Source organism: Podarcis muralis, chromosome 9 (genome assembly GCF_964188315.1).
Source record: "Podarcis muralis chromosome 9, rPodMur119.hap1.1, whole genome shotgun sequence".
Lineage (NCBI taxonomy): Eukaryota > Metazoa > Chordata > Lepidosauria > Squamata > Lacertidae > Podarcis > Podarcis muralis.
Genome location: NC_135663.1, coordinates 1,170,300 through 1,195,927, shown reverse-complemented (window position 1 = coordinate 1,195,927; position 25,628 = coordinate 1,170,300). Strand labels below are relative to the sequence as shown.

General features: G+C 51.2%; 1 protein-coding gene across 7 annotated transcripts in view; it reads right to left on the bottom strand.

Annotated features, from left to right (window-relative positions):
* The window catches only part of EXOC6B (exocyst complex component 6B), a 214,287-nt gene that overhangs the window by 96,464 nt on the left and 92,195 nt on the right, over positions 1-25,628 (bottom strand). For all 7 annotated transcript variants that reach the window (XM_077933690.1, XM_077933687.1, XM_077933686.1 and 4 more), the window contains exons 7-8: positions 13,625-13,798; positions 9,844-9,912 (exon numbers count right to left, since the gene is read on the bottom strand). In XM_077933690.1, coding sequence (XP_077789816.1) covers positions 9,844-9,912; positions 13,625-13,798 — 243 coding nt within the window. The remainder of the gene's footprint in view (positions 1-9,843; positions 9,913-13,624; positions 13,799-25,628) is intronic.

Below are 25,628 nucleotides of genomic sequence, written 5' to 3'. Positions count from 1 at the left end.
GAAGAAACAGTGCAGCCTACAACCCAATATGATAAAATTTTCTAACGTATATGAGGATTATTTGCACATTTTAAAAAGTGTAAACTCTTCGTAAACACACACCTTGGCCCTGATCCAGAGTGCACAAGCGAGGAGCTGAAGGCATTACAGACATCAAAAGATGCAGTACATTCACTCTGCACAGAAAGCACAGGCTCCGTGAACTGTTGCTCCCGGGCCCTGGCAGAAGGCAGTGGGAGATTTCCTCGCTTCTGAAGACAACTAGTTGCAATGCGTGTTAGACACTGCAATAAAAGTCTATTTTCTGAGCTTTAAGGTCACTTCCAGGTGACCTTTTTATTGAGCCTTCATCCGGATTTGTATGCACAGAGTTTGCAAGGAGGTTAGACCCCACGTCGGCTGTTTACTGAACATTCATTTCCTCGTATCCACATCTTCCCCCGGACAAGATGGATCTGGTATTTAAGTCAAGGGTATTACATGCGCTGGAAGGGGGAGGAGGAGAGAAGTCTGGGAACTTTTGTTCTCTTGCCAGAACCTCTGGCGACCCAAGGAACACATTTTCTGATTTAAGAGATAATTATGACATACAAACGATGTGCAGGACAACTCCAATTTCACATGGCAAGCAAGCTGCCCTTTTCCTGTGCAGCCCAAACTTCAAGGCTCAAAGCCCAAGAGCTAACGCAGGAGGTGCGTTTTCCTGACTCCTGGAGGTCATTTGTTTCGCCCCAAGTCACAGAAATCAGGAGAGTCCCACAGAAACACACGCCAACACACCCGCTGTGTGCCCACTTCAATTACAAATCACTGCAGGGAAATGGCGGGTGGGAAGGTTAATCTTCCTTCACAAAGCTACCCAGGACAACTGAATTCATAAGAAGGCAACATTTTGAAAGCTGTTCTTAAGAGGGGCTGCGAACAAGGCCCCTTTCTTCCGATGATAGGCGGGGTGCCAGCCCTGTCTGCCCTTTAATACTGCATTAACGCTCCTCCAATGAAGTGACTAGGAACAGATGCCAATTCAAGTGCCCTGGGAGACCCAAAGCCCCCAGAGCCTTAAAGCCAAGCACAGCAGCTGGAGCAGGGCCCGGAAGGTCTCTCCTCCTGCCACAGGTAAGAGCACAAAAAGACAAGAGATGCTCAGTGGCCCACTGGGTCCGGCATCCTGTTCTGACAGCGGCCAACCAGATGCCTCCTATGGGACACCCGCAAGTAGGACCCGAGTGCAAGAGCAACTCTCCCCTCCGGGGATTCAGAAGCACCGCCGCCTCCCAATTGCGAAGGCACAGCGTAGCCCCACTTTGCTAGTGGCCATGGCTGACGCTCCCCTCCATGAATTTGTCTAAACCTCTTTTCAAGCCATCCTGGTTGGTGGCCATCACTGTTTCTTTGGGGAGGAACTTCCGTAGTTTACTCTGCACCGTGTGAAGGGCTTTGTTTTGTCTTTGCTCCATCTTCCAACATGCAACTTCATGGAATGTCCACCAGTCAAGGCACGGAGGGTGGCCCCCGGCCCAAATGCACTCTTCTCCTTCTCATGCTGCTGCCCGCAGATTCAAAAGTCAGTGGGCATCATTGCTGCGTGGCCTTTCCTCTGCTCATCATCTCTGGAGATACGAACAGCAACTTAGTCTGCGCAACACACATTCCATTAATTCTAGGCGTTACAAGGGAATCTGCAACTGGTCCCGCTCCCCAGCGCCTGCTTCAGTGGTTGAAGCAGAAGGGGCTACGTGCTGAATGGTGCCCTAACTTGCAAAGTCAGGATCCAGAAAACGGATTTGCCCAGCTCAATTATGTCACACAGAGGGAAGGAAATCCACAGGCGGGAGGGGGCAACATGTGTGTCTCAGAAGCCTTGCAACTAAAATGACAGGGATTCCCCAGCGGGCACTGGGCCTTATCTTCCCCACTCTTGCACATCTTCAGGCAAGTGACGGCTTCTCTCCAAAGCGCTTGGCAAAGCCAGTGGCCAAAGCAGCCAAGCTCCATCCCAGCCACAACACGGAGGGATGAGTCTCACATGAGTCAGGCCAATGGGCTGCAGCTATCAGATTCCTGGAAGGCCAGACCCCGGCCAAATGCACTTTGCTGAGCACGCTGCGAAATGCCTCTAATATCAGGAGAGGGACTGCAGTCAAAAGTGTCAGGAATTTTTCAGTTGCTTTGAGTTGGTTGTAAGAAGCACAATCACTGAAAGCTCTGTGCCAGGTGGGGCCCCTCCAGATGTTGTCGAACTACAACTCCCGCCAGCCCCAGCAAGCATGGCCAAGAGCCAGGGGTTCTGGGAGTTGTGCTTCAGTCACATCTGGAGGGCCAGGGGTTCCCCACACCTGAAATCACCACTGACTCTTCTCTCCCCATTGCCGAGATATAACTGCTGTCTATCCAGACAGCACAACTGCACACGGAAATGCGATGTGTCCACTGTTAGCTGGATGTGCACATCCAAAATCAAGGGCCCCGGAAGAGGGCACATGAGCCAGAAGCAGGCCCCAAGCATTGCTCACCCTCTGCCTTGTGAACAGCCTTGAAATGATTGCTGAATACCAATCATTTCTCTGTATTTAAAGAGACACGGGTGCATCCTGGAGGAAGAATGGCAATCCACAGATAAAACCACCAGCAACAGTCCGAGTCACTGAGACCCAGGAAAGCTGGTTGCAGAAGAACAGCAACGCACAGCCCCCAAAGCACAGACACAGGCAAGAAATGAACCCCAAGGAAGGAGGAAGCGCAGGACACAGAAATGGCTGAGAACCAGTGAAATAACTGAGAGGAAGAGGCCTTGGGATCGGTTCAGGTGAACCCACATGAACTTGTCTTTTCTCAAGTCAGAGCATTGACCCATCCAACTCATGGCTGTCCAGGCTGAGGGGCAGCTGCTCCCCAGGGTCTCAGATGGGGCTCTTTGCAGCCCATCTTGGGAGATGCTGTCAGGGACTGAGCCCAAGTCCTTCTCCATATGATGCATGTGCTCTCCCAATGAGCTACAGCCCTTCTCATTGGTTCCTTCTCCCTCTTGCCCCGCCCAGACCGGCCAATCCTACACCTGTTTCTTTTGTATTTGAAGCAAAGGAGGAGAAGCCTTCATTAGAACGTCAAGTCATTCTCTGGACACTCCCTCACCCAGGACATCCTCTCTAACCTCCTGGGACTCGCCCCTTCTGCTCCCTTCCTCCCACCAATATCCCACCAGGAGTGGGCCTTGAAAACAGGGTGCCCTATGCAAGGCCAACATTTGACACACACTCCAGGCCTTGTGGTGCCTTCCCAAAGCCAGGCAAGAGAGGCCCTGGGCTTTGGGAAGGAAGGGGGTGCAAGGCTCTGGAGCCCTCCAGCCTCCCTCCCAAAGGTGGACTATGGGAAGGAGGCTGGAAGGCTGCCCTTGCCCCTGCGCCCTGGGTGGGGGAACCAGTCGCACGGCCCTAAATCTGCCTCTGGCAGGGAGCCTCGCTAGGGCAGGGTGAGAAACCTGTTCAGGTCAACTCAAATCATTATTTTCAAACTCCTTCCCTGACTGTGCCAAGGGGTTGCTGGTGTTTGGACAGCAGCTGCAGGAGCCGCGGAGCTCTTTTCCCTTTCCCCTCCTGCCTGCTCTCCCTGTTCAGTCTCGGGAGACTCACGGGCTGCTGGTGAACCAGTCTGCAAGGAGGAATTGCCGCTGTCTGCAATGGGAGCGATGTCACGCCCCTGTGAAAAACCAAGCCACCGGGTTTTGTGAGCCACAGGGCAGGGGCAAACTGGGGGCAGTGGGGGGGGGGGGAGAGAGCGCGAGAGAGAAATAAAGCCCTGGCGGCGGCTGCTCCCCAGATTCCATGAGCCCCCAACCCAAAGCGGTTATCGCAGGTCACTGACACTTGTTCATTCTAATGGCTTTTCCTGTGCCCTTATCAATGCGGCGCACAAAGCATCTCCCTTCGGCCGTTCCCTATGATCTCAGCCCCGTGTTTACAGCTATCTAACTCCACCAGGCACCGCTAGGTCAGCCAAGTCAGGACAGGAGGCTCAGAGACAGGCCAGGGCAGGCTGATGGGGCGCCTGAGATGAAGGAGGGGGGTGGAGAGAGACAGAGAGACAGATGGAGACAGAGAAGGAGGAGAACATAAGGAGAAGAAGCTCTGCTTTCTAGTTTTGCCACTCCCGGGACATAGCTGTAAACAGCCACAATGTCCATAGAACCACTAAATTGCAGAGTTGGAAGGGGCCCAACCTTAGAAATGCAGGAAGGAATGGGGTGGGCAAGGGCTGGGCCCCCACAAAAGGAATGGACGGACGGATGGACAGAGAAGGGGTCTTGAGGGGATGTTTGAGCAGAGGCATGCCTGGTAAGACCCTCCAAGTAGGTCTATCATAGGAACAGGCAGAGGGTGGAAGGAAGAGTGTTTCAGATGCTGATCATGAACTGGCTGCCCTCTTTCATATGCAAGGCACCCTCCATCAATCCCATGGGTACATGTGGGGCCGTTTCATCGCGTGCCTTTGGCATCATCATGCAATGCTGCTGCCTTCCTGTTCCATGGTGCCCCTACAATACTGGGGGAGGGATTAACCCCACATGCAACACACTACCATTCCCCAAATGGTACCTACATGTCTGACCCAAACCAACACATTGCCACTGAAGAACGCACGAAGAGCCTGTTGGATCAGGCCCGTGGCCCGTCTAGTCCAGCATCCTGTTCCCAGAGGGGCCCAGCAGATGCCTCAATGAGAAACCAGCAAGAGCAGGACTCTCCCCTCCTGTGGTTTCCAGAAGCTGAGATTCAGAAGCATCTCTGCCTCCAGCCGTGGAGGCAGAGCAGAGCCATCCTGGCTAGGAGCCATCCATAGCCCATAACTTACAAAAACGTGAGGAAGTCTGGTCCTCTGGCTTCGACACGAGCATCCTCATGCCACCCATTTTGTCAGAGCAAGGAGCCCCCTGCTCTGAGGCTCACAAGAGACAAAACTTGCCTGCTGCGGACCAGAGGGACCCTGAAAAGTGTGTGGTAGAGGCAGGGGGCCAGAGGAGAAGTCCAGGGGTGGGGGCAGCCATTTATGGTGTTTGGCACCACCCGCAAGATAGGAGCCAGGGCAGGGGGAGGAGGAAGGGTCAGGGCAGTCCAAGATGGAGGCAGGCATGCAAGAAGCGGCAGAGGAAGAAGAGACTGGGCAGGTGAGGAATGGCCCAACAGACCCTCCACCATTCCCCACCCCACCATCTTCCAGAACCAGGAGAGGCCTGAAGAGCAAAAATGGCTTTCCTAGAGGTGGAGTCTCAGGTTGTGTGTGTGTGCCCCATCAGATGAGGGTTCATAAGCTGCAACTGCCCCACAGGGGGTAGACCTGTGGACAGCTGCCTGGAGGCTAGAAGCCTGTGTGCACGTGTATAACTGGAGCATCGTGGAAGCTGCTGCGAGTGAGTTCTTGGCTGGGGGTGCCCAGCACCCTGCCGCTCACTCAGCTTGTAGGTATTGATAAGGCACATTAGTTGATTTGATTCCCTATGACCCTGAGTGCTCCCTGGAAGGACAGATCCTGAAGCTGAGGCTCCAAGACTTTGGCCACCACATGAGAAGAGAAGACTCCCTGGAAAAGACCCTGATGTTGGGAAAGATGGAGGGCACAAGGAGAAGGGGACGACAGAGGACCAGATGGTGGGACAGTGTTCTCGAAGCTACCAGCATGAGTTTGACCAAACTGCGGGAGGCAGTGGAGGACAGAGGTGTCTGGCGTGCTCTGGTCCGTGGGATCACAAAGAGTCGGACATGACTAAACGACTAAACAACAACAACAACGGTTTTCCCAGTAGTGATGTATGGAAGTGAGAGCTGGACCATAAAGAAGGCTGATCGCCGAAGAATGGATGCTTTTGAATTCTGGTACTGGAGGAGACTCTTGAGAGTCCCATGGACTGCAAGAAGACCAAACCTATCCATTCTGAAGGAAATCAGCCCTGAGTGCTCCCTGGAAGGACAGATCATGAAGCTGAGGCTCCAATACTCTGGCCGCCTCATGAGAAGAGAAGACTCCCTGGAAAAGACCCTGATGTTGGGAAAGATGGAGGGCACAAGGAGAAGCGGACGACAGAGGACAAGATGGTGGGACAGTGTTCTCGAAGCTACCAGCATGAGTTTGACCAAACTGCTCTGGTCCAGGGGGTCACAAAGAGTCGGACACGACTAAACAACAAAATGACGGAGAAGATCCTGAGCAAAGATTCTGCACCGACCAGAAGAGAAAGCGAGAGTCCTTGCTGGAGTCTGCTGTCCCCAGTCATGTGAGAGTCCACTCTCTGTTCACCACAGCCTGACCCTGGTTTGCTTCTGCCCCCCCCCCCCCGCCTGCCCTTCCTGCCAAAGTTCAGCACTTCCTGGAAAGTCTCCATGCCTGTTTGATATTGTACGTTGCCTCCGCTGGTGAAGGAAGAAGGATTTACAGGTGCCTGGCCCTGCCTCCAAGACCATGACCGAGCGCTGACCTTGTGTTACAATACGTGAACTCCTACCCTGCTGATAAGGAGGACTGGCAGATAGAAGCAGGGTTTTTTTTCTTTTTCAAATAATCCTTTGGGAACTTACAAGCTGCTCAGCCATAAAAGTGAGGTGACAGGAAGGTCGGGTTCACTAAAAATAATAAATATCGCAGTATTTATTCAAAGTGGGCCTTTTCAACTGCAGGCTAAGCACTTAGATAACGCTATTGTAAATGACAAATATTTGCATTTCTTAGAACTGTTACGTTATGATCCTTCCGGCCGGAGCCGATGTGAACATTTTCTCTGGTGCCTGCCTGGCCGCTGAGACCGCACACTCTGAAAGCACAGCCTCGAAAGCTGTTCAGGAATGAGCCACAGGTCAAGGGAAATGGACAGCTGCCCTCCCAGGTCATTCTCAGGCCAGGCTCAATTGCTGTGCGACACACGCCGTGGGGAAGGACCCCTTTGGTTCTCTGCCTTTTGGCTGAAAGCAGATTTGTGCATTCTTGACATCCATTCTTTAGAGGCTGTGTCCCAAGGGAGCACCCCCAAACAGGGAGATGTACCCGTTGTCGGTCTCTAGAAACAAATGTAGAAAAACCTTTGTGGTCCTGTATTCCACGGTGGGCAAGCTACTAGACCGTGCACTTTGAGATCACATGGAAGGAACGAAGAGGAACTTGGATTCAGCTCAGAGTTCCACCTCTGGCCCAGGGCTTAGGGCTTCAGGACATCAACAGAGATGCTCAGGAACTTTGGCACCTGCGAGACACACCTTCACCTGCTCAAACCGCAAGAGTGACACAGTCTTACTGTGGTCTAAACCACTGAGCCTCTTGGACTTGCCGATCAGAAAGCTGGCGGTTCGAATCCCTGTGGCAGAGTTAGCTCCCATTGCTCTGTTCCAGCTCCTGACAACCTAGCAGTTCAAAAACATGCCAGTGCAAGTAGATAAATAGGTACTGCTGTGACGGGAAGATAAACAGCATTTCCATGCGCTCTGGTTTCCATCACGGTGTCCCGTTGCCCCAGAAGCAGTTTAGTCCCGCTGGTCACATGACCCAGAAAGCTGCCTGTGGACAAACGCCGGCTACCTCAGCCTGAAAGCGAGGTGAGAGCCGCAACCCCATAGTCACCTTTGACTGGACTTGACCGTCCAGGGGTCCTTTACCTTTACCTTTCACAGGATTAAAAGAGGAGCCCACGAGCAGAAAGTCAGAAAAGTCCCTAGGAGCAGCAACGTTAGCACCCTGGAGGGAAAATGCACCACACCACAATCTTAACAGAAGCACAATACCCCAGGGAGGAAAGCCATGGCCCGTGAGTGTCATTCCTGAACAGGCACAGCATCCTGTGTCGGCGGTGGGGGATCCCTCTGGCCAGTGAAGGGTCTTCAGGTGCCACTTGGTGAAGGAGAATCCACCCAGATCCCCCATCACTTATACAGAAAGACTATATCGAACGTTTACATTTAGCCCCTGTACAATTTTGGTCCATTTCCCTGTTACGATTGCTACCGCTTGGGGATGGGGCACAACAGCAACCGACTTGAGCCCGAGTTCCAACCCCCCCCCTTCCTCCTCACAAGAAGAGGCTTTAAAACTCCGGAGCGACTCCTCTACAGTCTTGCCGTAAAAGTTTCAATGGGTCTTGAGAGGTTGTTTGGCCTAAATTATGCTGGATGAGTCAGACTTGCCTTTGAAGAATGTGTCAGACGCAGCCATGTCTGCCTCCCGGCAGGAATGCAGGACGGTAATCAGCATGTTTGCTATAACACAGCAGGGACTTTATGACAGGAGGCAAAAAGGCAATGGCTACTTCTCCCAGAAGCATGACTCTGAGGAAGAGGGGGGCAATCCCTAGGGTGGGACCCCTTCCCCGGGGACAAGCAGACATGCTCTCATGAAGAGGATACTTGGATGGGTGATTTTTAAGGCGGATAAGATAGTTGGGTGTGTGATGGGCACACAGGCTGCAGGGTGAATTTGCTGCCTGGCAGGAAGACTGTGGGTGTCGCTCATTGCTTAGATAGCCTGGTAGATACTGCTGTGCAGAAGACAGTGGTCCTGGTGCACACTGGTACCAAGGACATGGGGAAATGTACTCTAGGGGTTCCTGGAAGCCAGACTGAGGTTGCCGGGTAGGATCCTGAAAGCCGGGTGCTCCAAGGTAGCTTCCTCTGAAATGCCACTGGGTCTGTGTGCAGAGCCAGGCAGACGGGCAGCTATGGAGTGTCCATGCATGGATAAGACGATGGCGTCAGGAAGGGAGAGGACGGGTCTGGATTTGTTTCTGGGGCAAGCAAGGCCTGTGCATAAGGGACGGGCTCCACCTGAACCAGGACAGAACCAGACCGTTGGCACTTAAAATCCAAAAGGTGGCAGAACAGCTTTTAGACTTGATTGTGAGGGGTGGAGGGGATAAGAGCTGTGGAAGGTCCGGATCAGAAGAAATCTTGGGATGGAACTGAAAAAAATATGAAAATTTGAATGGGGGAGTTGTAGAACTAGGCACTGAGAGTGGAGGCCCAGGAGAGCAGTAATGTTGCTCTGCAAATCTATGGTGCGGCTGCATTTGGAATTCTGTGTATAGTTCTGGCTGCATCTCTTCATGAGGACTTGGAAAAGGTTCAGAAAAGGGGAACCAAAGTGGTCAGTGGGGTGGAGAACCTCCCCTATGAGGAAAGGTTATAGCATTTGGGACTTTTCTCTAAACTAAGGTCCCAAGAGATAGCTCAACCAGTAGAAGATGAGACTCCCAAGGTTGTGGGTTCGAACCCCACATTTGTTGGAAAGATTCTGCATTGCAGGAAGTTGGACTAGATGATCCTCATGGTGCCTTCTAAATCTGTAATTCTATATCCATGATAAAAAGTCACGTCAGAGGAGACATGTTAAGAGTGTACAAAGTTATATGTGCCATGGAGAGAGCGGGCAGAAATAACAGTAGAACTCATGAACATCCGACCAAGCTGAACGTTGGAAGATTCAGGACAGAAGAAAAAAAGAAAAGACCCTTTCCCCCCCCCCCCATACAGATCATAGTTAATCTATGGAACTGGCTCCCACAGGAGGCAGTGATGGCCACCAACCTGGATGGATTTAAAAGAGGATTACACAAATTCCTGGAGAATTTCTGTTCTTATGCGATCCCAGAAACAGAGCGAACCAAAGGTGATTTGGCTTTACCAAAACTAAAACTAGAAATGCAGCAACCCCACCCCCCAATACCTTCCAAATCACCCTTTGTCAGGAAAAAAAGTAATGTTTTATGCACCAAAAAAATCTACAAGAGAGAGGGGGCTGGTAATCTCAAAGATTCCAGACCACCTTTTGACATTTTCCCTATAACAGGTGGAGGAGAGATGGCAGATCACTTACCAAGACTGAATAGATGTGCAGACAGCGGTAGACGGGGGAGAAGTCCACCAAATCCTGGGCACCGGGCACCTAAGGCGATATGAACAGAAGCACACAGGTCAGCTGAAACATGGATGCATTTCTGGTGCCATGTACTAGGCTGAGTGGTGGGGAGAAAGAGGAGGTGAGAAGCTGCGGTGGAAGTCAGGAGGGAGGCAGAGGGGTCACAAAACAAGTCCTCCAGAAATGCCTCTATCTGGGGGGTATAGGAAGCCCACCTTAAGGCTGGTTACATTACCACCCATCCGGAAAGAGACCTGTGTGCCAAAAGCCCCATGGATTGTCAGGGATTATTAAACTTCTCGCCGCTCACCTCAACCTCCAGTTTGGAGAGGGACAGGACAAGGCGGGGGAAACCAGGAGGCAAAGCAAGCTCGGGGGATGTCATTCCACAAGGACTGACCCTTGGAGAAATTAAATGCCGGCAAAAGCAAACCTGAAGGAGTGTCTCCACCCCCATCGCTCAACTGAGGTCCAACTCCGAGGGCCTTCTGGCGGTTCCCTCCCTGCAAGAAGTGAGATTACAGGAAACCAGGCAGAGAGCCTTCTCAGTGGTGGCACCCGTCCTGTGGAACGCCCTCCCACCAGATGTCAAAGAGAAGAAAAACTACCAGACTTTTAGAAGACATCTGAAGGCAGCCCTGTTTAGGGAAGTTTTTAATGTTTCATGTTTTATCTCTTCTTCTTTTTCTTCTTCATCTGTTGGGAGCCACCCAGAGTGGCTAAGGAAACCCAGCCAGATGGGAAACCCAGCCAGATGGGTGGGGTATAAATAAATTATTAGTATTAGTATTAGTATTAGTATTAGTATTAGTATTAGTATTAGTATTAGTATTCTGTTGCGACCCACCCAGAGTGGCTAAGGAAACCCAGCCAGATGGGCGGGGTATAAATAAATTATTATTATTATTATTATTATTATTATTAGCCAAGTTTGGTCAGCGCAGCAGCTCCCAGGAGGTCATGAGGAAGGGTTCTGTCTCTTCGCCTCCACCGCCAGAGACCTACCTGGAAGTGCCAATGACTGAACGTCGGCATGTGTTCTCCCAATGGGCTCCGGCCCTTGCCCATTGGCACAACACTTCCCAAACTTAATTCTGACAGGCAGGAAGAAAGGCTCCTGCTCCCCAGAGAACTTCCTCCCTTGCTGACGCACCCTTTCGGCACCCCCTGCTCCAACGTCAGTTTCATCACCAAGGACAGCACCCACTGCCAGTTCCTGAACGGAGTCTCACTTGTGCACAGCTCGGTCCTTCTCAGGTCCTTATTAAGAGCCCTCCTCTCAGGTGAGTGAGGACGGTCAGAGATCAGGAGCAGCACCCTCTCCGTCACTGCCCCAGCCCCCCCCCAAGCCCTGACCGAAGGCACAGGATGAGGCCACCACCTCTCCAGGTCTGGTCAACACCTGAAGGGAAGGACTCGTTGGGAGCCACATGGGCGCTGCCATGGATTCGTGATGGGAAGAAAGGTGGAATGCCAATTTTAAAAACTCAGTGACGTCAATAGCAAAGGTCATCTGCTCATGGAGGTGGCTGGAGAAAGGCGGAAGTGTAGCTGCCCTCTGACACTGCTGCTGAAGCAATTAGAGCTTGGGAGTTTGCCTTTTATGGCCTCGCATTATTCTAAACTCACGCTGCATACCCCCTTCGATGGCCGAGCGCTTTGGGGAAGGGTTGGGGCTCAGCAGAAGAGAGAGTGCGTGTTGCATACATATATTCCTGGCCCCTCCAGTTTCACAAGGGTCAGGGAGCAGGCAATGCAAAAGGCTTTTCTCTGCCTGAGACCCAGAAAACCACAGCCAGTCACAGCAGGCAATCCCGGGCATCTTCTTGTGCTTCCAAGGGTGGCACCCTTGCTGAGGGTAAAGGGTGAAGCTCAGTGGTTGCCTGCAGAAGGTCCCAAGCCCAGTCTCAGGATCTTGGGGGGAGGAGGCAGCAAAAGGACTCCTCTCTGCCTAAGGCCCCAGGCCGCTATGCCAGCTGAGCTAGACCAGCCTTTGCAACCTGCTGCCTTCCACACACAACTCCTGAAATCTGAAACATCAGAAGAGGTCAACTGGCGGGGGTTGTAGCCAAAAGCACCAGGCTAGCTTGGTACAGGGAACGTGGGTGGCGACGTGGTCTCAACCACTGAGCCTCTTTGGCTTGCCCATCAGGAGGTCGGCGGTTCAAATCCCCGTGATGGGGTGAGCTCCCGTTGCTCGGTCCCTGCTCCTGACAACCTAGCAGTTTGAAAGCACGTCAAAGTGCAAGTAGATCAATAGGTACCACTCCGGCGGGAAGGTAAACGGCGTTTCCGTGCACTGCTCTGGTTCACCAGAAGCAGCTCAGTCATGCTGGCCACATGCTGTACGCCGGCTCCCTCGGCCAATAAAGCGAGATGAACGTGCAACCCCAGAGTCAGTCACGACTGGACCTAATGGTCAGGGGTCCCTTTACCTTTACCTTTAGCTTGGTACAAGGCAGCTCCCCAGTGCTTGAGAGCTGCAGGCAGGCATTAAACCACCTCCTTCGCGGGTGGCACTCTGAGACAGTGTCTCTCTTTTGGGTCATAAAACAGAATCATGGAATTGTAGGGTTGGGACATCTAGTTCAGCCCCTTAGATGCCTCCTGCAATGGGTCAAGTGGCGGTTCTTCTGACTAATGGCTTCCCAGTGGCCGCATGGCTCTGCCTTCCTCAAATGCAACAGCACACATTTCCACTGCTGTCCAGTCTCAGTCAGACCTTTCTCCACCTGGCAATTGATTCCTCCTAGATTCGCTGCACCACAGCCAATCCGTCCCTATGCCTCTCTTCCTCCTCCTCCCTCCCCTGCTGGAGAAAATGCTTTGAATCCAAACCAGTTTTCTGAAGAGGGGAGAAGCTGTCCTCTTTTCAGGAGCACTTTCCCCTCAGCAGACCCTTCAGCGGGTGGCGGGGGAGGCTCCCTGTAGAATTACAACAACCCTCTTTGAAGACACCAATCAGCTGGCTGCTACAGAAAGTGCATCTTCAAAGGAGGCTGCTTTAACCACTAATCAGCTGTCTGTGAGACTTCCGCTGAACGATGGCAGGTGCCAATCATCTGGTGCCTCTGTGACATCAGGGGACTGACCTGTGAGGGTTCCCATCTGCTTTTCGGAGTTGGCCTGCAAGGGGTAGGGAAGGATCTGACCCACCAGCCAGACCTAGCTCTCCACCCCGCTGTGGGGTCTATCCTTATCTGTACAGGGCTCTGGGTGAGGCACCTCAGCTCTGCAGCAACCTGGAAACTGAGGCTCAGTACAGAGAACAGATTTTTAAAAGCAGGGTAACTTTACGGAGACTTAAGTTTTACACTCTGGACAAGCACATATGTAAAGATCCCTTGGTTTTCCATTCATTTTCTTCAAAAAATACCAAATACCATGGGTTGACTCTGGAAAGAGAAGGGTCTTCCTTTGCCCTGGAAGGGGAGTCCCCCCAGCCATCTTCTGGCTGTCTGAGAGATTGCAGCTGTCAGGCTGCAACAGGAACAGGGGGCAACTGACATGGGGGGGGGGGCAGGGAGAGAAGGAAGGGCCTGCTTCCCTCTTGGAACCAAAGTGCTCACCAATAAACCTTGAATGTCCAGGGGGCACAAAGAGCCGGTTTATCAGCCTGGCACTGACAGCCACCCAAGGCGCACCCCGGGGGCCCACACACCCCAAGTCCGAGGGGATGGCTTCTCTCCTCCCCAGGCGAGCCACGTGGCAACCCCACCTCCGCTTGGCAGGCACTTGCCTCCTCATCCTCCTCTTCGTCTTCGACATCCAAGATCCCAGAATCCTGCTCGGACGTTGGGCTCGTGCTTTTGACCTCTGGCTCCGATCCTGCAGAAGCATCCTTCTTGAACCGCCGACCACCAGCTTTCGAGGGCTGAGACACAACGTTGCCCAGGTTCCTTTGCTGCTGGGCCTAAAAAGCACAAACAGTTGGGGAAATTAAGTCCTGCCGCCATCTTATTTCGGAACGGATGCTTGTGCCCCAAACGCCACGCAACCAACTCCTGCATTTACCTTCCATTTCTAACCCGCCCGGGAGGCTGTGCCGTTGCATCAATGGCGCCTCCTTCCACAAATCATCCTCCTAAGCCCAGCGCCTTTGCCAGACTGATCGGTTTACAGCCAGCTGCCTTGAGGATGGCCCGGCAGCCATGTGGCAGCTGTCACCGGATGCATTAAGGACCAAGAGTTACTTTGCTTTTGGATGTGTTCCCCTTTTCATCCCATGTCAGTAAAAGCCTCCCACATCTGGACCCCAGAGATCCATGGAAGCATTCTTCCCGCAGCACCCTGGGAAATCTGAATTGCGCGCAGTTGATTGACGCCGTCTGCAAAATGTATTCCGCCAAGATGCTCAGATCAGGATTACCCCAAAGGCTCAGCCTGACCGGGGGGGGGGGGCAACCTGGCAGGACAAGGCCCTCCCCCCTCCTCCCATTTCCCCAAATTAGTTCGTAATCCTAATGTTTTAATCTGTAGGAAGCCCAGGACAAGGGGGCGTTGGGGCAGGACAAGCCTGCAAGGAGCTGTGGGGGGTGGGAAATTTCATGACTTTCCTTCTTTCGTTTTTTAATGGAGGAGAAACATGCCATTGAGCTCTGCAGCTCAACTGACAGCCTGAAAGGGAGCAGGGATTTTCTCGTTAGATAACACCATATCCATGACAGAAAGGAAAATCCACCAGCCTCAAATGTGCATGTGTGCACTGACAGAGTCTATATAGATGTGACTGGAAGGGGATTAGGATGCAGAGACAGTCTTCAAAAGCCCAGCTTGGAGGGAGCCGAAGGGGGCAAGCCCCACTCTTCACTCACATCTGAAACAGCTGGCTGCAGCGCTGCACTTTAGGATGCTCTACAGGGGGAGGGCGGTGGGAGGGAGAGACTTAAAGCTGTGCCCGCAGGAATCCCATGGTTGCAAGGGGCCTTGAGGGTCCAGGACTCCGCTGCTGACCACCCCATCCCACACAGGGCCCTCCCTCCCTCCCTGATGCCCTGCTCTCCAAAATGGGAACAGAGTGGGCATGACCAGAAGCAAGGAGGGCCGGCTGCAATCCCAGCAGCCCTCCCAGGGCAAGGGAGCCAAGGATTCCCCATGCAAAGGGAGCAGGTGTCATTCAGCCACAGCCAGAGGAGATGGCGCAGCTTGGAGGCAAGAAGACCAAGCAGTCCCTTGCAACCACACAGCATAAAACCCTCAAGGGGTCAGAGGCAGGAGCAAATCTCTCCTCCTGCTGATCAAAGTGCTGCCCCTGGAACCGGGCAGGCGGAGTAAAGTGTGAGGACTACAAAGGCAAAATGAGCATCTTTGAACAGACTAGAGGTTTTGCAGGCCTTGGAACCCCACTGACGCCTTCATCGCACCAGGATCGTCACAGTAAAATGTTCTCATATGAGGAGAATGAAGCAGCTTTTGATAGCATGTGGGTGGGTGCAAGCGGGTTCCTGCAAACCCACAGAAATAACCGACAGCCACAAGATCAGGGCAAAATCACCCAGGGTGGGTGGGTGGGTGGTGTGGAAGGGGGGAAGAGAGCTTTCACTGCAAGGTACTAATGAAGACAAATCTTTAGCTGTTCCACACGCTGGAGTCCCACCGAAGTCAAAGAGGACTTAAGCGTTCCCAAACTCCGCCTGGAAGTCTGCCCGAAATCTAACGGCATTCTCAGAGGTCAAAGTCAGTGCGAAAACACGTCCAGTCCAGATGGAGAGACCGTGCGGGACCCTGGGCAGCCAAGTCCCTTGTGCCACAGCACAGCCCTGACCTCTAGTGGCAAAACGCAGCAGGCTCTCCTGCAACCAGTTCCCCCTTTATGCAACACACACACTCAAGTCCACCCAGACAGGGGTCCTTCTGCCCTGCCAAAAATCAGGGCGGGGGTGGGCTGCCCTTGCCCCTGGAGCTCTGAGCAGCCTCTCTCCATCTTACCTTCCTGGCCCCACTGCCTCCTGCATCCTTCGATTCTGTCACCACCCAAGCCCCTCCTGCTCTCAAGAGCATCTCTCGGTTCTCCTTCACTACCCCTCCATGTTGCCCTCTCTCCCAGCAGTGCCACAAGGCTCTGCCCTGGCACTGCACATCCCCAGGTCCACTTCAGGGAGAGGACGTGGGTGCTCAGAGCCCTGAGCAACTTGGGACCCAGGTACCCAGAGGAGCGACTCTCCCGAGACCCGCCTGACCCTGGGCTCACATCTGCAGGGGAGGCCCTTCTTCTGGCCCCGCCAAAGGGGCAGGCGCACTGTGCTGTGGGCAGGGATGGGGTCTTTGATGTGGTGGCACTCCAGCTGCAGACGTCCTTCCTCTCCCTCTCCCAATATATGGCAAGCACCAGGGTTGCTGAAGACGCCCCTGTTCACCCAGGCCTTTGTAGGGGTCCACGCTGAAGAGAACATCTATGGAGCAATGTCTGGTTTTATGCATTGTGATACTGGTTTTGGTGGTTTTTATTGTATCAATGGTGGGTTTTTTTTATTGCAGCCCACCTTGTGTTCATATTCTGATGAATGGAGGGCTAGAAATGCAGCTAAATAGCTACAGTCAAACCTCGGTTTCCGAAAGCCTCCGTTATTGTACATTTCGGCTCATGAATGCCAAAAACCCGGAAGCAAATACCCTGGTTTTCGAATGTTTTTCAGAACCCAAACGTCCGACGCAGCTTCCACTTGAGTGCAAGAAGCTCTTGCAACCAATCGGAAGCCGTGCCTCGGTTGTCGAACGTTTTAGAAGCCGAACGGTCTTCCGGAATGGATTGCATTTGACAACTGAGCTTTGACTGTATTCAATGAATAAATAAAGGGTTGGACTGGGTGACTCTCAGGGCCTCTTTCAACTCTACAATTCTATGATTCTATGAACCTCGGCCGTCTCCCTTCTGCTCTCATCCACGAGCTAAAATGAAACTCCCAACGACATCCCACCCCCTGCTCACGACTCTTGCCTCTTCCTGCCCTCCCATTGCCATTCCCGGCATTGCTGCCAATATTCAGACTGTGTAACCTCCTTGGGGCAGAGTCTGTCCTCATTGCTTGAGCTCCTCTGCAGCAGCCCAGATGCAATCAATGGATGACAACAACAATAGCAATGTGCACGCTGCACTCTTCCAAACGTTTTGAAGGAAATCAGTGCACCTCACCCTAAACCTGCTCAAGTCAGGGTTCCTCACCCTCCAGTATTTAGGAATGGCCCAACCTCCACCAGCACCACCACAGGCACACGCACATCATTTGAGGATGTTTTCAGAAACATCCTAAAATTGAAGTGCTCTCAATTAGGGGCGAACCAGAAGGGTCTTAGGCAAGGGTAGGCAAACTAAGGCCCGGGGGCCGGATCTGGCCCAATCGCCTTCTCAATCCGGCCTGTGGACAGTCCGGGAGTCAGTGTGTTTTTACATGAGTAGAATATGTGCTTTTATTTAAGATGCATCTCTGGGTTATTTGTGGGGCATAGGAATTCGTTCTTTTTTTTTCCAAAATATAGTCCAGCCCCCCACAAGGTCTGAGGGACAGTGGACTGGCCCCCTGCTGAAAAAGTTTGCTGACCCCTTGTCTTTGGTATCTACAGATTCCTCTTGAGGAATCCTAATAGGAGCCCCTTGTGAAGCCCTCTGATTACACCCCTCCAGCGGAGAAGGGAACCAGTTCCTTCTTCTGAGACTCAAGCGACTCGGGCAAACTTCTAAGCGCAGCATTCACAACTTGCACCTCAGCTCACAGCTTCATCAGCCCCAATGATATTTCAGTTTTCTGAAAGTCAGAAGCACTTGGGGAAAGTTTGCTGCCAGTGCACAGCTGGTCAGAGCACCCAAAGCGAGTTGCTCACTATCCTCCTTGAGAGTTGGAAAGGTCAGTTCTGCATACGCATCTCTTTTCCATTATGTTTCCATATCGTTCTGCAATTATTTTTCCTGCTTAAGTACATATTGCAGACCAAAATGCTTTGGAGTTAAAGTGTTAGACTATATAGATGGGCAACTGTAACTTTACTGCTATTAAGAGATTTCAAAACTGCATTAAAAAAAATATCCAGAATAATTCAAATTATCTTTAAAGATATTTTAAATTCAGGTTGTTTTTTTTTAAAAAAAAACATATTTCTTATTGTTCTTTGTTGCCAAAGCCATACAAGGTTACATGAAACTCAGATAGAAAATGCACAATGAAATGTTTGACGCCTGCTTAAAAGTTTTTTGTTCAGGGCAGCCTACATAAGCATGTAATTTTATTATGTAAGTTTATTTTTTTAAACCCGTGAGTTTATCAATATTTTGATAATTTTATTATGTCTGTTTTTAAGGTCTGTTTTTATTGCAATTTTAATGAATATTTTATACTATTTTATGTAAACTGTTTAGAGTTTTTTATTGTGTACTTATTGCTGTTATTTTATTTAGCAAGATTTTTATACCACAATAAAACTATAATGCTGCAAAATATGCATTTCATATGCATTTTGCTACCTTTTTCAGAGCCAAGAACTGTTTTTGCAAAATTCAGAGAACTTTGTCCATATCCCCAGGCAAGTCGAGAAAAGACAAATCGTTGGTTCAGTTAAAAATGCAGACCTAAGAACCCTTGAGCGTCCCTGTGCCCTAGGAATCCTTTTTCACCAAGTTCTGTCCTCTACATTATTTCCCCTCATTCAGACATTGGAAAGCCCAGGTCTAAACTTATTAGTTAGTTTCCATACCTTCCTTCAGCCTAAGACCACAGAGAAAAAAGAGAAAAACACAATGATATGCAGCATAAGAACAAGCAATAGCCCCGTCACACACAGTTTAAAAGGTCATAGATTGCTTTTTAGCCAAAGGCATGGGAGAAGAGGAAAAGCTTGTGTGGTATTTAAAGATATGCAACAAAGGTACCACAAACAGGGGGGCCACCACAGGAAAGGCCTGTTCTCCTGTTGCCACCCTTTGGACTTCTCATGGAGGAGGCCAAACGGGCTCCATGAGGCAGGAGAGGGCACTCAGGGGCGATTGGGTTAACAGCCCAAGCCATATGGATGCTCCAAAGGTCAACCAGGGCTTAGACAGGAGCACCAGTCGTATCAGCCTGAAAACCCCCCAGAGCTGTCTGGAAACCCATCGGATCCATCAGGCTCGAGGGACACACCATCCTAATAGGTCCCCCGCCTCTGCAGAGGGAGAAAGGCGCCGAAAGCCTAAATCTCAACAGGACCTAGTTGTGGATTGTAGAAGAGGAGGGGGAAGAACCAGGATAAGTTTTACTACCTAGAGCTGGCAGGGCCAAACTTGGTCCTCTAGATGTTTTGGGACTACAATTCCCAGCATCCCTGACCACTGGTCCTGTTAGCTAGGGATGATGGGAGTTGTAGTCCCAAAGCATCTGGAGCGCCAAGTTTGCTCATGCCTGACCTAGAGGGACCAGGATGTCAATCACTAACCAGCCTTTCTCCATGTGTTCCCTCAATCTGACAGCCAGAGGGTTATTTTCTTCCACTTGCACCCTGCCTTTCTGCCATCCTGGAACTCAAGTGACTAAGTCCCATAGAATGTGAGCGCCCCATGATTAACCTCTCCACCTCCTCATGACCAAGCTCCAGGCGCCAAGCAGCCCGCCATATCGTCTCCCTCCAAGAGAAGACTTCCCTGCACAACTCATGGTTTGTGCCCTCCTAACTGAGACCAGGCGACAGATTCCCCTACAGCCATTTCTGGAAAAGCTCCATGGGAGGAGATTCCAGAGCCCCAGCTAAGTAGATGGAACTGCACAGAACAACCCAGTCTCTAAGCAAAGGCGGGCAGGCAGGGAGGCAGGCGCTGTTAGCTCCTCCAATTTGGATGGAATTACCAGGGGTTCGGTTTCCCCTCCTGCAAGATCTCAGCCCAGAAGGAAAAGGCTAGCGGAGGTGTGCCGCTCAGCCACGAAGGACCCCCCCACCCAAGCCCTTTACCGTTATGGATTTGGGAAGGAAGCTCTCTGCACTGTAATTGACACTGCACATAAAGAAAGAAAAATGACCTGCCCGGCCGGCACATTTCGATTCTCCGTGTTCTGTTTCGCATAAAGGCATCTGCCAGGCGCCCAATGGAGAGGCACACTTGGAAGCCACATCAAAGCCCGGCGATGCTCCACTCCCCCCCCCCCCCCGAAATCAGAGGAACCTCGGGAGGGAGGAGGACCAGAAAACCTTTACCTTTTGGTGTGGTTTACATGAAAGGCAGCCCTTTTCCTTTTCAACTATTGGGTAAAAGCAGCCATCTCACAGAGGGGCAATCAATCTGAAGCAAGCCCCCCACCCCACCCCTTTTATTGTCCTCTGCAAGCGGAGGGTGTCGAGAGAGCCCTGTCTGGTTCCAGCACCTTGAGCAATAACGCCAAAAGGTGCCTGCGCCACGTACCTCCCATCCCCTCCGTTTACGGCTCTTTTCATTCCCTCGCAAGGCCAGCCGAGGGTCAGTCCTAGTCTGGGAGTATAAGACACAGCACTAGGGGGGGGGGGATGCCATTCACATGACTTGCAGGCATCAGGCCCCAGGGTTGGTCCTCCAACAGCCCAAAGCACTCCCTGGCCAGACTTCCTAAAGGGCATCTTCCGGGCTGGCAGCACTAACTTGAGCAGCGTGGCGTTCAGAGGCAGCTCCCAGTGCTCTCAAAAGAAGAGGGCAAAAGCAGGAGCTTTAGACTCAGTTTTAGGGGTGAAGGGACACGGGTGGCACTGTGGGTTAAACCACAGAGCCTAGGACTTGCCAATCAGAAGGTCGGCAGTTCGAATCCCCGCAACAGGGTGAGCTCCCGTTGCTCGGTCCCTGCTCCTGCCAACCTAGCAGTTCGAAAGCACATCAAAGTGCAAGTAGATATATAGGTACCACTCCAGCGGGAAGGTAAACGGCGTTTCCGTGCGCTGCTCTGGTTCGCCAGAAGCGGCTTAGTCCTGCTGGCCACATGACCTGGAAGCTGTACGCCGGCTCCCTCGGCCAATAAAGCGAGATGAGCGCCGCAACCCCAGAGTCGGCCACGACTGGACCTAATGGTCAGGGGTCCCTTTACCTTTACCTTTACCTTAGGGGTGAATAAAAAAAGGGGGGTATGTTGCTGAAACCCACCAGCCTGCCTCTTGCCATGCCCCCCCCAAACCAGCTGAGAAGGATGCAAATATATGGAGCCCATTGGGGGAAGCAGGCAGGAGCTCTCTGAATCTGGGCAGTGCTGAAACCAGGACATGAAAGTGTGAGGTGAATGGGGTATGGGGACAAAAAGTTCCACTCCCTTAACCATTCTGCTACAAGTCACCCACTTGCAGATGACTGTCTCTGGATTGTGCAGCAGAGACAGTGCTTTAACACTGCCTGCGCCGGGTCTTGCGATGTGCGCTGCTGCCACCAACTCTCCCTGCCACGCTTGGCTGCTGGGCTCCCAACTGGACCCCCTGATCAAAAGCTGCCACCAGCTCCTTCCGTTATTCTCTTTTTCTGATCTCTCACCAGAAGAAACGGCCTTAACAAGCCGCGCCGGAAGGACTCCTGGTTTATTGCAGCGCTGAGTGCAAGCAAATGTCTCCGCTCTCCTGTCACTTCCACACGCTGAAGTCCCCCCCCCCCCCAGCACACACAGAGAGAGTTTACTCTCAATCTGGGCAGCTAATTGGCCCTTTCCTGATGAGCCCAGAGATAAGGCACGGCAGCCCTGGAGGACGAGGAAGATTTATTAGGGCTGAAGGCTCTCCGTAGCTCTCATCGGTGGTTTTGATTAGTTCCTGAGAGTCTGCCGCTGCCACAATTGTTTTATAGAGCCCTCTAATGGACTGAGACGCAGAACTTTAAAATACCGTTTCACAATATCCCTCGCAATGGAATACATATTCCTTAAAACAATATTACAGAAAGCAGGCTGGCTGCAGAGGAGAGAGGAGAAAGTTAATAAAAAACGACAGTGCTGTTGGGCCTCTGCCAGAGATGCATTTGAAAGTTATAAAATCCTTCCAAGATCAGATAAGAGGGGTATTATGAAGGCAAGGTGTAAACTCAGCACACTGACATGGCTCCTGGCTCAAGTTTTAACTAAAATCCAGCCACGCATCTGGACTATCAGGGACTGTTATCTGGAGATCAAGGGGGGGTTGATGCTCCCAATCCATAATGCCACTGTACTTAAAATATTTTATAATCATGTTTTTCCATCGAAAAGTGGCTCCTGGAGTGGTTGATAAATATAAATAGGACAGCCTCTGCCCTCAGAGTATAAGAGGCATGACACAAGAGGAAAAAGGGATTGGAAAGGAGGAGGGGAAAGGATGCCACTCGTTCTTTGATACAGAACTAATCACCAGGTGGAGAGGAAGGTGCTCCCGGAGAGAAGGAGCCAGAAGATGCTGGTCCCTCAGCTGATGGAGAGTCTGTCTTGCAGTCCTGTCTCTGCTATGGCCTGATGGAATAGATGAGGCTTAGATTGTTTGGGGTTCATGTGCGGCGGAGGGTGTCTCTCATGTCTGTTGGGGGAATGGATCCAGAGATACCGGATTTTTCCGTCTATAAGATGCCCCCACGTATAAGACTCCCCCCCCCCTATTTTTGCAGACTCAATTTTAAGAAAATGAGGGGAGATGGCCCAAAGTTATTCAGCTTCTCCCCCCCCCCCCACGCAGCTGCGGGCAGGAAACACTCCCAAGATCGTTTCCCGCTCGCTGCGGCATTGGGGGGAGTTGCGCTCCTGCCAATCAGCTGGCTGGTGGGCGCGCCACTACTCCTTCTCCCCCCCCCCATGCCACTATCCGTGTACTGGACGACCCGAGTTTTGTGACACAATTCCTGAGTCGAAAAATCTCATTTAATACACAGAAAAATACGGTACATTTCATTATAAGACAAGCTGGAGGGCAGGGCTTGAGGAAGTCTCTCCCCACCTGGCCACAACAGCGCCAGATATTGCGTCCCTTCCAAGAAAGGGGGGGGGGGCTGCACACTCTTTAAACACTGTATTAAGAAGGAAAAACCAGCGGCACTAAAGATAAAGCTGCAGTTAATTTCAGGACTATAATAAGCGAAACAGGCGAAGAATATCCCTCACTGTTCAATGTGCTTTTCTTTTCTAGTAAAGCACAGTGTTCCTTCGTTAATCCTTGCATAATTTGCAAGCTTTGATGGAACTGCATAAACAAACTGGGCCTTTTTTGTCAAGGTCGGAGTATTATTCATTCTCCCCAACTCTTGCCACTATTATCACGTGTGCCAGCAATTGTGACTGACTGCATAGTATGCTATCTTTATGTAGCTATGTAGCTGCTCACAGGAGGGTGAGAGGTTAAAGTTTCATATTCAGTTCTGTGGTTCTATTTAGAACCAGAGCAAAAAAATAAAAAATAACACCGTTCCCTCTCAGGGGCTCCCCCACCACGTGTCCAATAAGGTCTCCAGGATGCCCAAGCCACTGGCAGTATTTGAAATTCTACTTGGTTGGCTGAATACATTCTCCGGGAAATTGATCTGCTAAGTGACAGGCGCTACTTAAGTCACATGAAAGGAGAGCACACAGTGATCCTTTTTTAAAAAAGGAGGGCACTCTTGTGGAAGACCCATGCCACGGGATGGAGGGGCAGTCCTTGGAAGACGCCCCCTTCGCAGTGCAATTCCTCACGCTGGACTGCATTTGCCATTTTAATGCCCACCCGCCAGTCTGCAAAAAATCTTCAAGAGCTCCTCACAATCCCTTTTGGTTCTTGCCCCCAGCATAGTTTGGTGTCACCTGCTCATTCCTAACTCCAGATCATATAGGAACAAATTAAAAAGCACAGGCCCCACTGAAAATGCTTGGGGCATGGGATAACCAGAGAACCAACATGCTTAAGTTGCAAAGAGTACATGCCCCAAACCTGGATCTTGGCCCACGGGAATTCTCCTTTTTGTACACCTAGATTTTTCCTTGCCACCAACATGGGATTCCCATCTTCTTACATCCCTCCATTATGAGAATCTCCCACTCTTTGTTTCAACCAGTTACTAAGAAGAGAAGCCCGCGGCTTATCCCATGACATCCCCTTTTCCTCTGACGGCTCCTGTCTCCTCTTGTCTCGTGTTTTTAGACGGAGCGTTAGCAGGCAGGAGCTTGTGGTTTGCTTTTTATTTTGCACAGTGTCTAGTATGTATTAGGCACTTTTATAAATAATAAATTTTGTTGATGGATGATGATGACTGCTAAGTTTACTCAGGAGCCTTTGGTGAGGATCTCTGTCCAAATGCATTTGGAAGTCTGAGTACATAATGGCTACCAGATCATCCTGTCCACGTGTCTGTTGACACTCTCAAAGAACTCCAAAGGCTTGAGGAAGCACAGCTTCTTTTTGCAAAAGTCACCCTTAATCTCCGCAGCTGTGATGTCTATCGGTCCAATATTGTGTCCTCCGAATTTGGACCCCAAGAGTTTTCCTACCCCAGTGACCAAAGATCCAAGGAGCTTATGCATTTGGGAGCTTATGCATTAACAGCAGGGACAGGGAACCTCTGGGGGCTCCATAAATTGCTGGACTACAACTCCCACCATCCCTGACATTGACCACACCGGCTGGGGCTGAGGGAAGCTGAAGTCCAACAACACCTGGAGAGTCTCCACAGGTTCCCCATCTCTGACTGACAGTGCATGCCCTTCTACCACATCTGCACTTAACGCTAAGTGCCCCTTGCCCATGCTCTGCCCATTTGTCCTCTAGGCTGGGGGAACTTCCTCTTTTCCAAACATCCCATCTGCCACCTCTTCAGAAGGCTGAGGCTAAGATCACCCCACCAAGATCAATGTTCCTCTATACAAGCTCCCTCTCCTTTTTAGTTTCTGCATTCTTCAGAACGGAATCCTGACACCACCCAGCGGAAGCGTCCCTGCCCATCGCTGCTTGTCCTTCCCCTCTTCCTTCTCCCCATTCTATCAAAGCCTCCTTTGTTCTACCCTGGTAATCCCATGCTAGAAAAAATCCCCCAGATCCACCTGTCACCACTTCCCTTTCATCCTTCAAATTCTCCCTGCCTTTTCCAGCTTGGTGTATCGTATCATTTCCCCACATCTTTCTATAAGCTTCCCAGCAAGTATTCTACCCCATTCCATGGTTGCACTGGCTGGAAACTTTGGCTTGTCCACCTGAGCAAATGCCTTCCAAAGTTAAACTGTGGAACTCCTTCCCACAGGAGCTAGGGATAGCTACATATTGATAGCTACAAGCCATGACGGCTACTGCTCTGCCTCACCATCTGGTATGCTTCTGAGTGCCAGTTTCCAGAGCCCAAGGGAAGGGACAGGGCTCGAATCCTGCTTGGCCACTATGAGAAGAGGATGCTGAACTGGAAAGGCCACTGGCCTGATCCTGCAAGCTCTTCTTACATTCTTACTAGCTGGCCAGCAAACGTTGAGGATCAGTTCTTTGCACATTGGAGTTTCCAATTTTAAACCGAGTGACTGAGTGAATTACTGTGCTGAGAGCATTGTGCTCATGGGCACATTTTTATGCCTGGCTGTGAGAAGCTTCTTTTCCCTTCTCTCTGCCGTGGGAAACCCATGGGAGAAAATCTAGTGTTCTGCAAAAAGACAAAAGCAAACACCCCACTCCCCTATTTCAAGAATGGGTGTACACGATCGACTCATACCAGACGGCATTATTAAAAACATTCCACATTCTCCATTCAGTAGATAGGGTGCCACAGAAAGACAAAGGGAACTTATATAGTTAATTATGCTGAACTGTGAGCAGCTAACATGGAACATCTTGTTTCAAGTTAGCTTCATTAGTATTATTATTAGAAT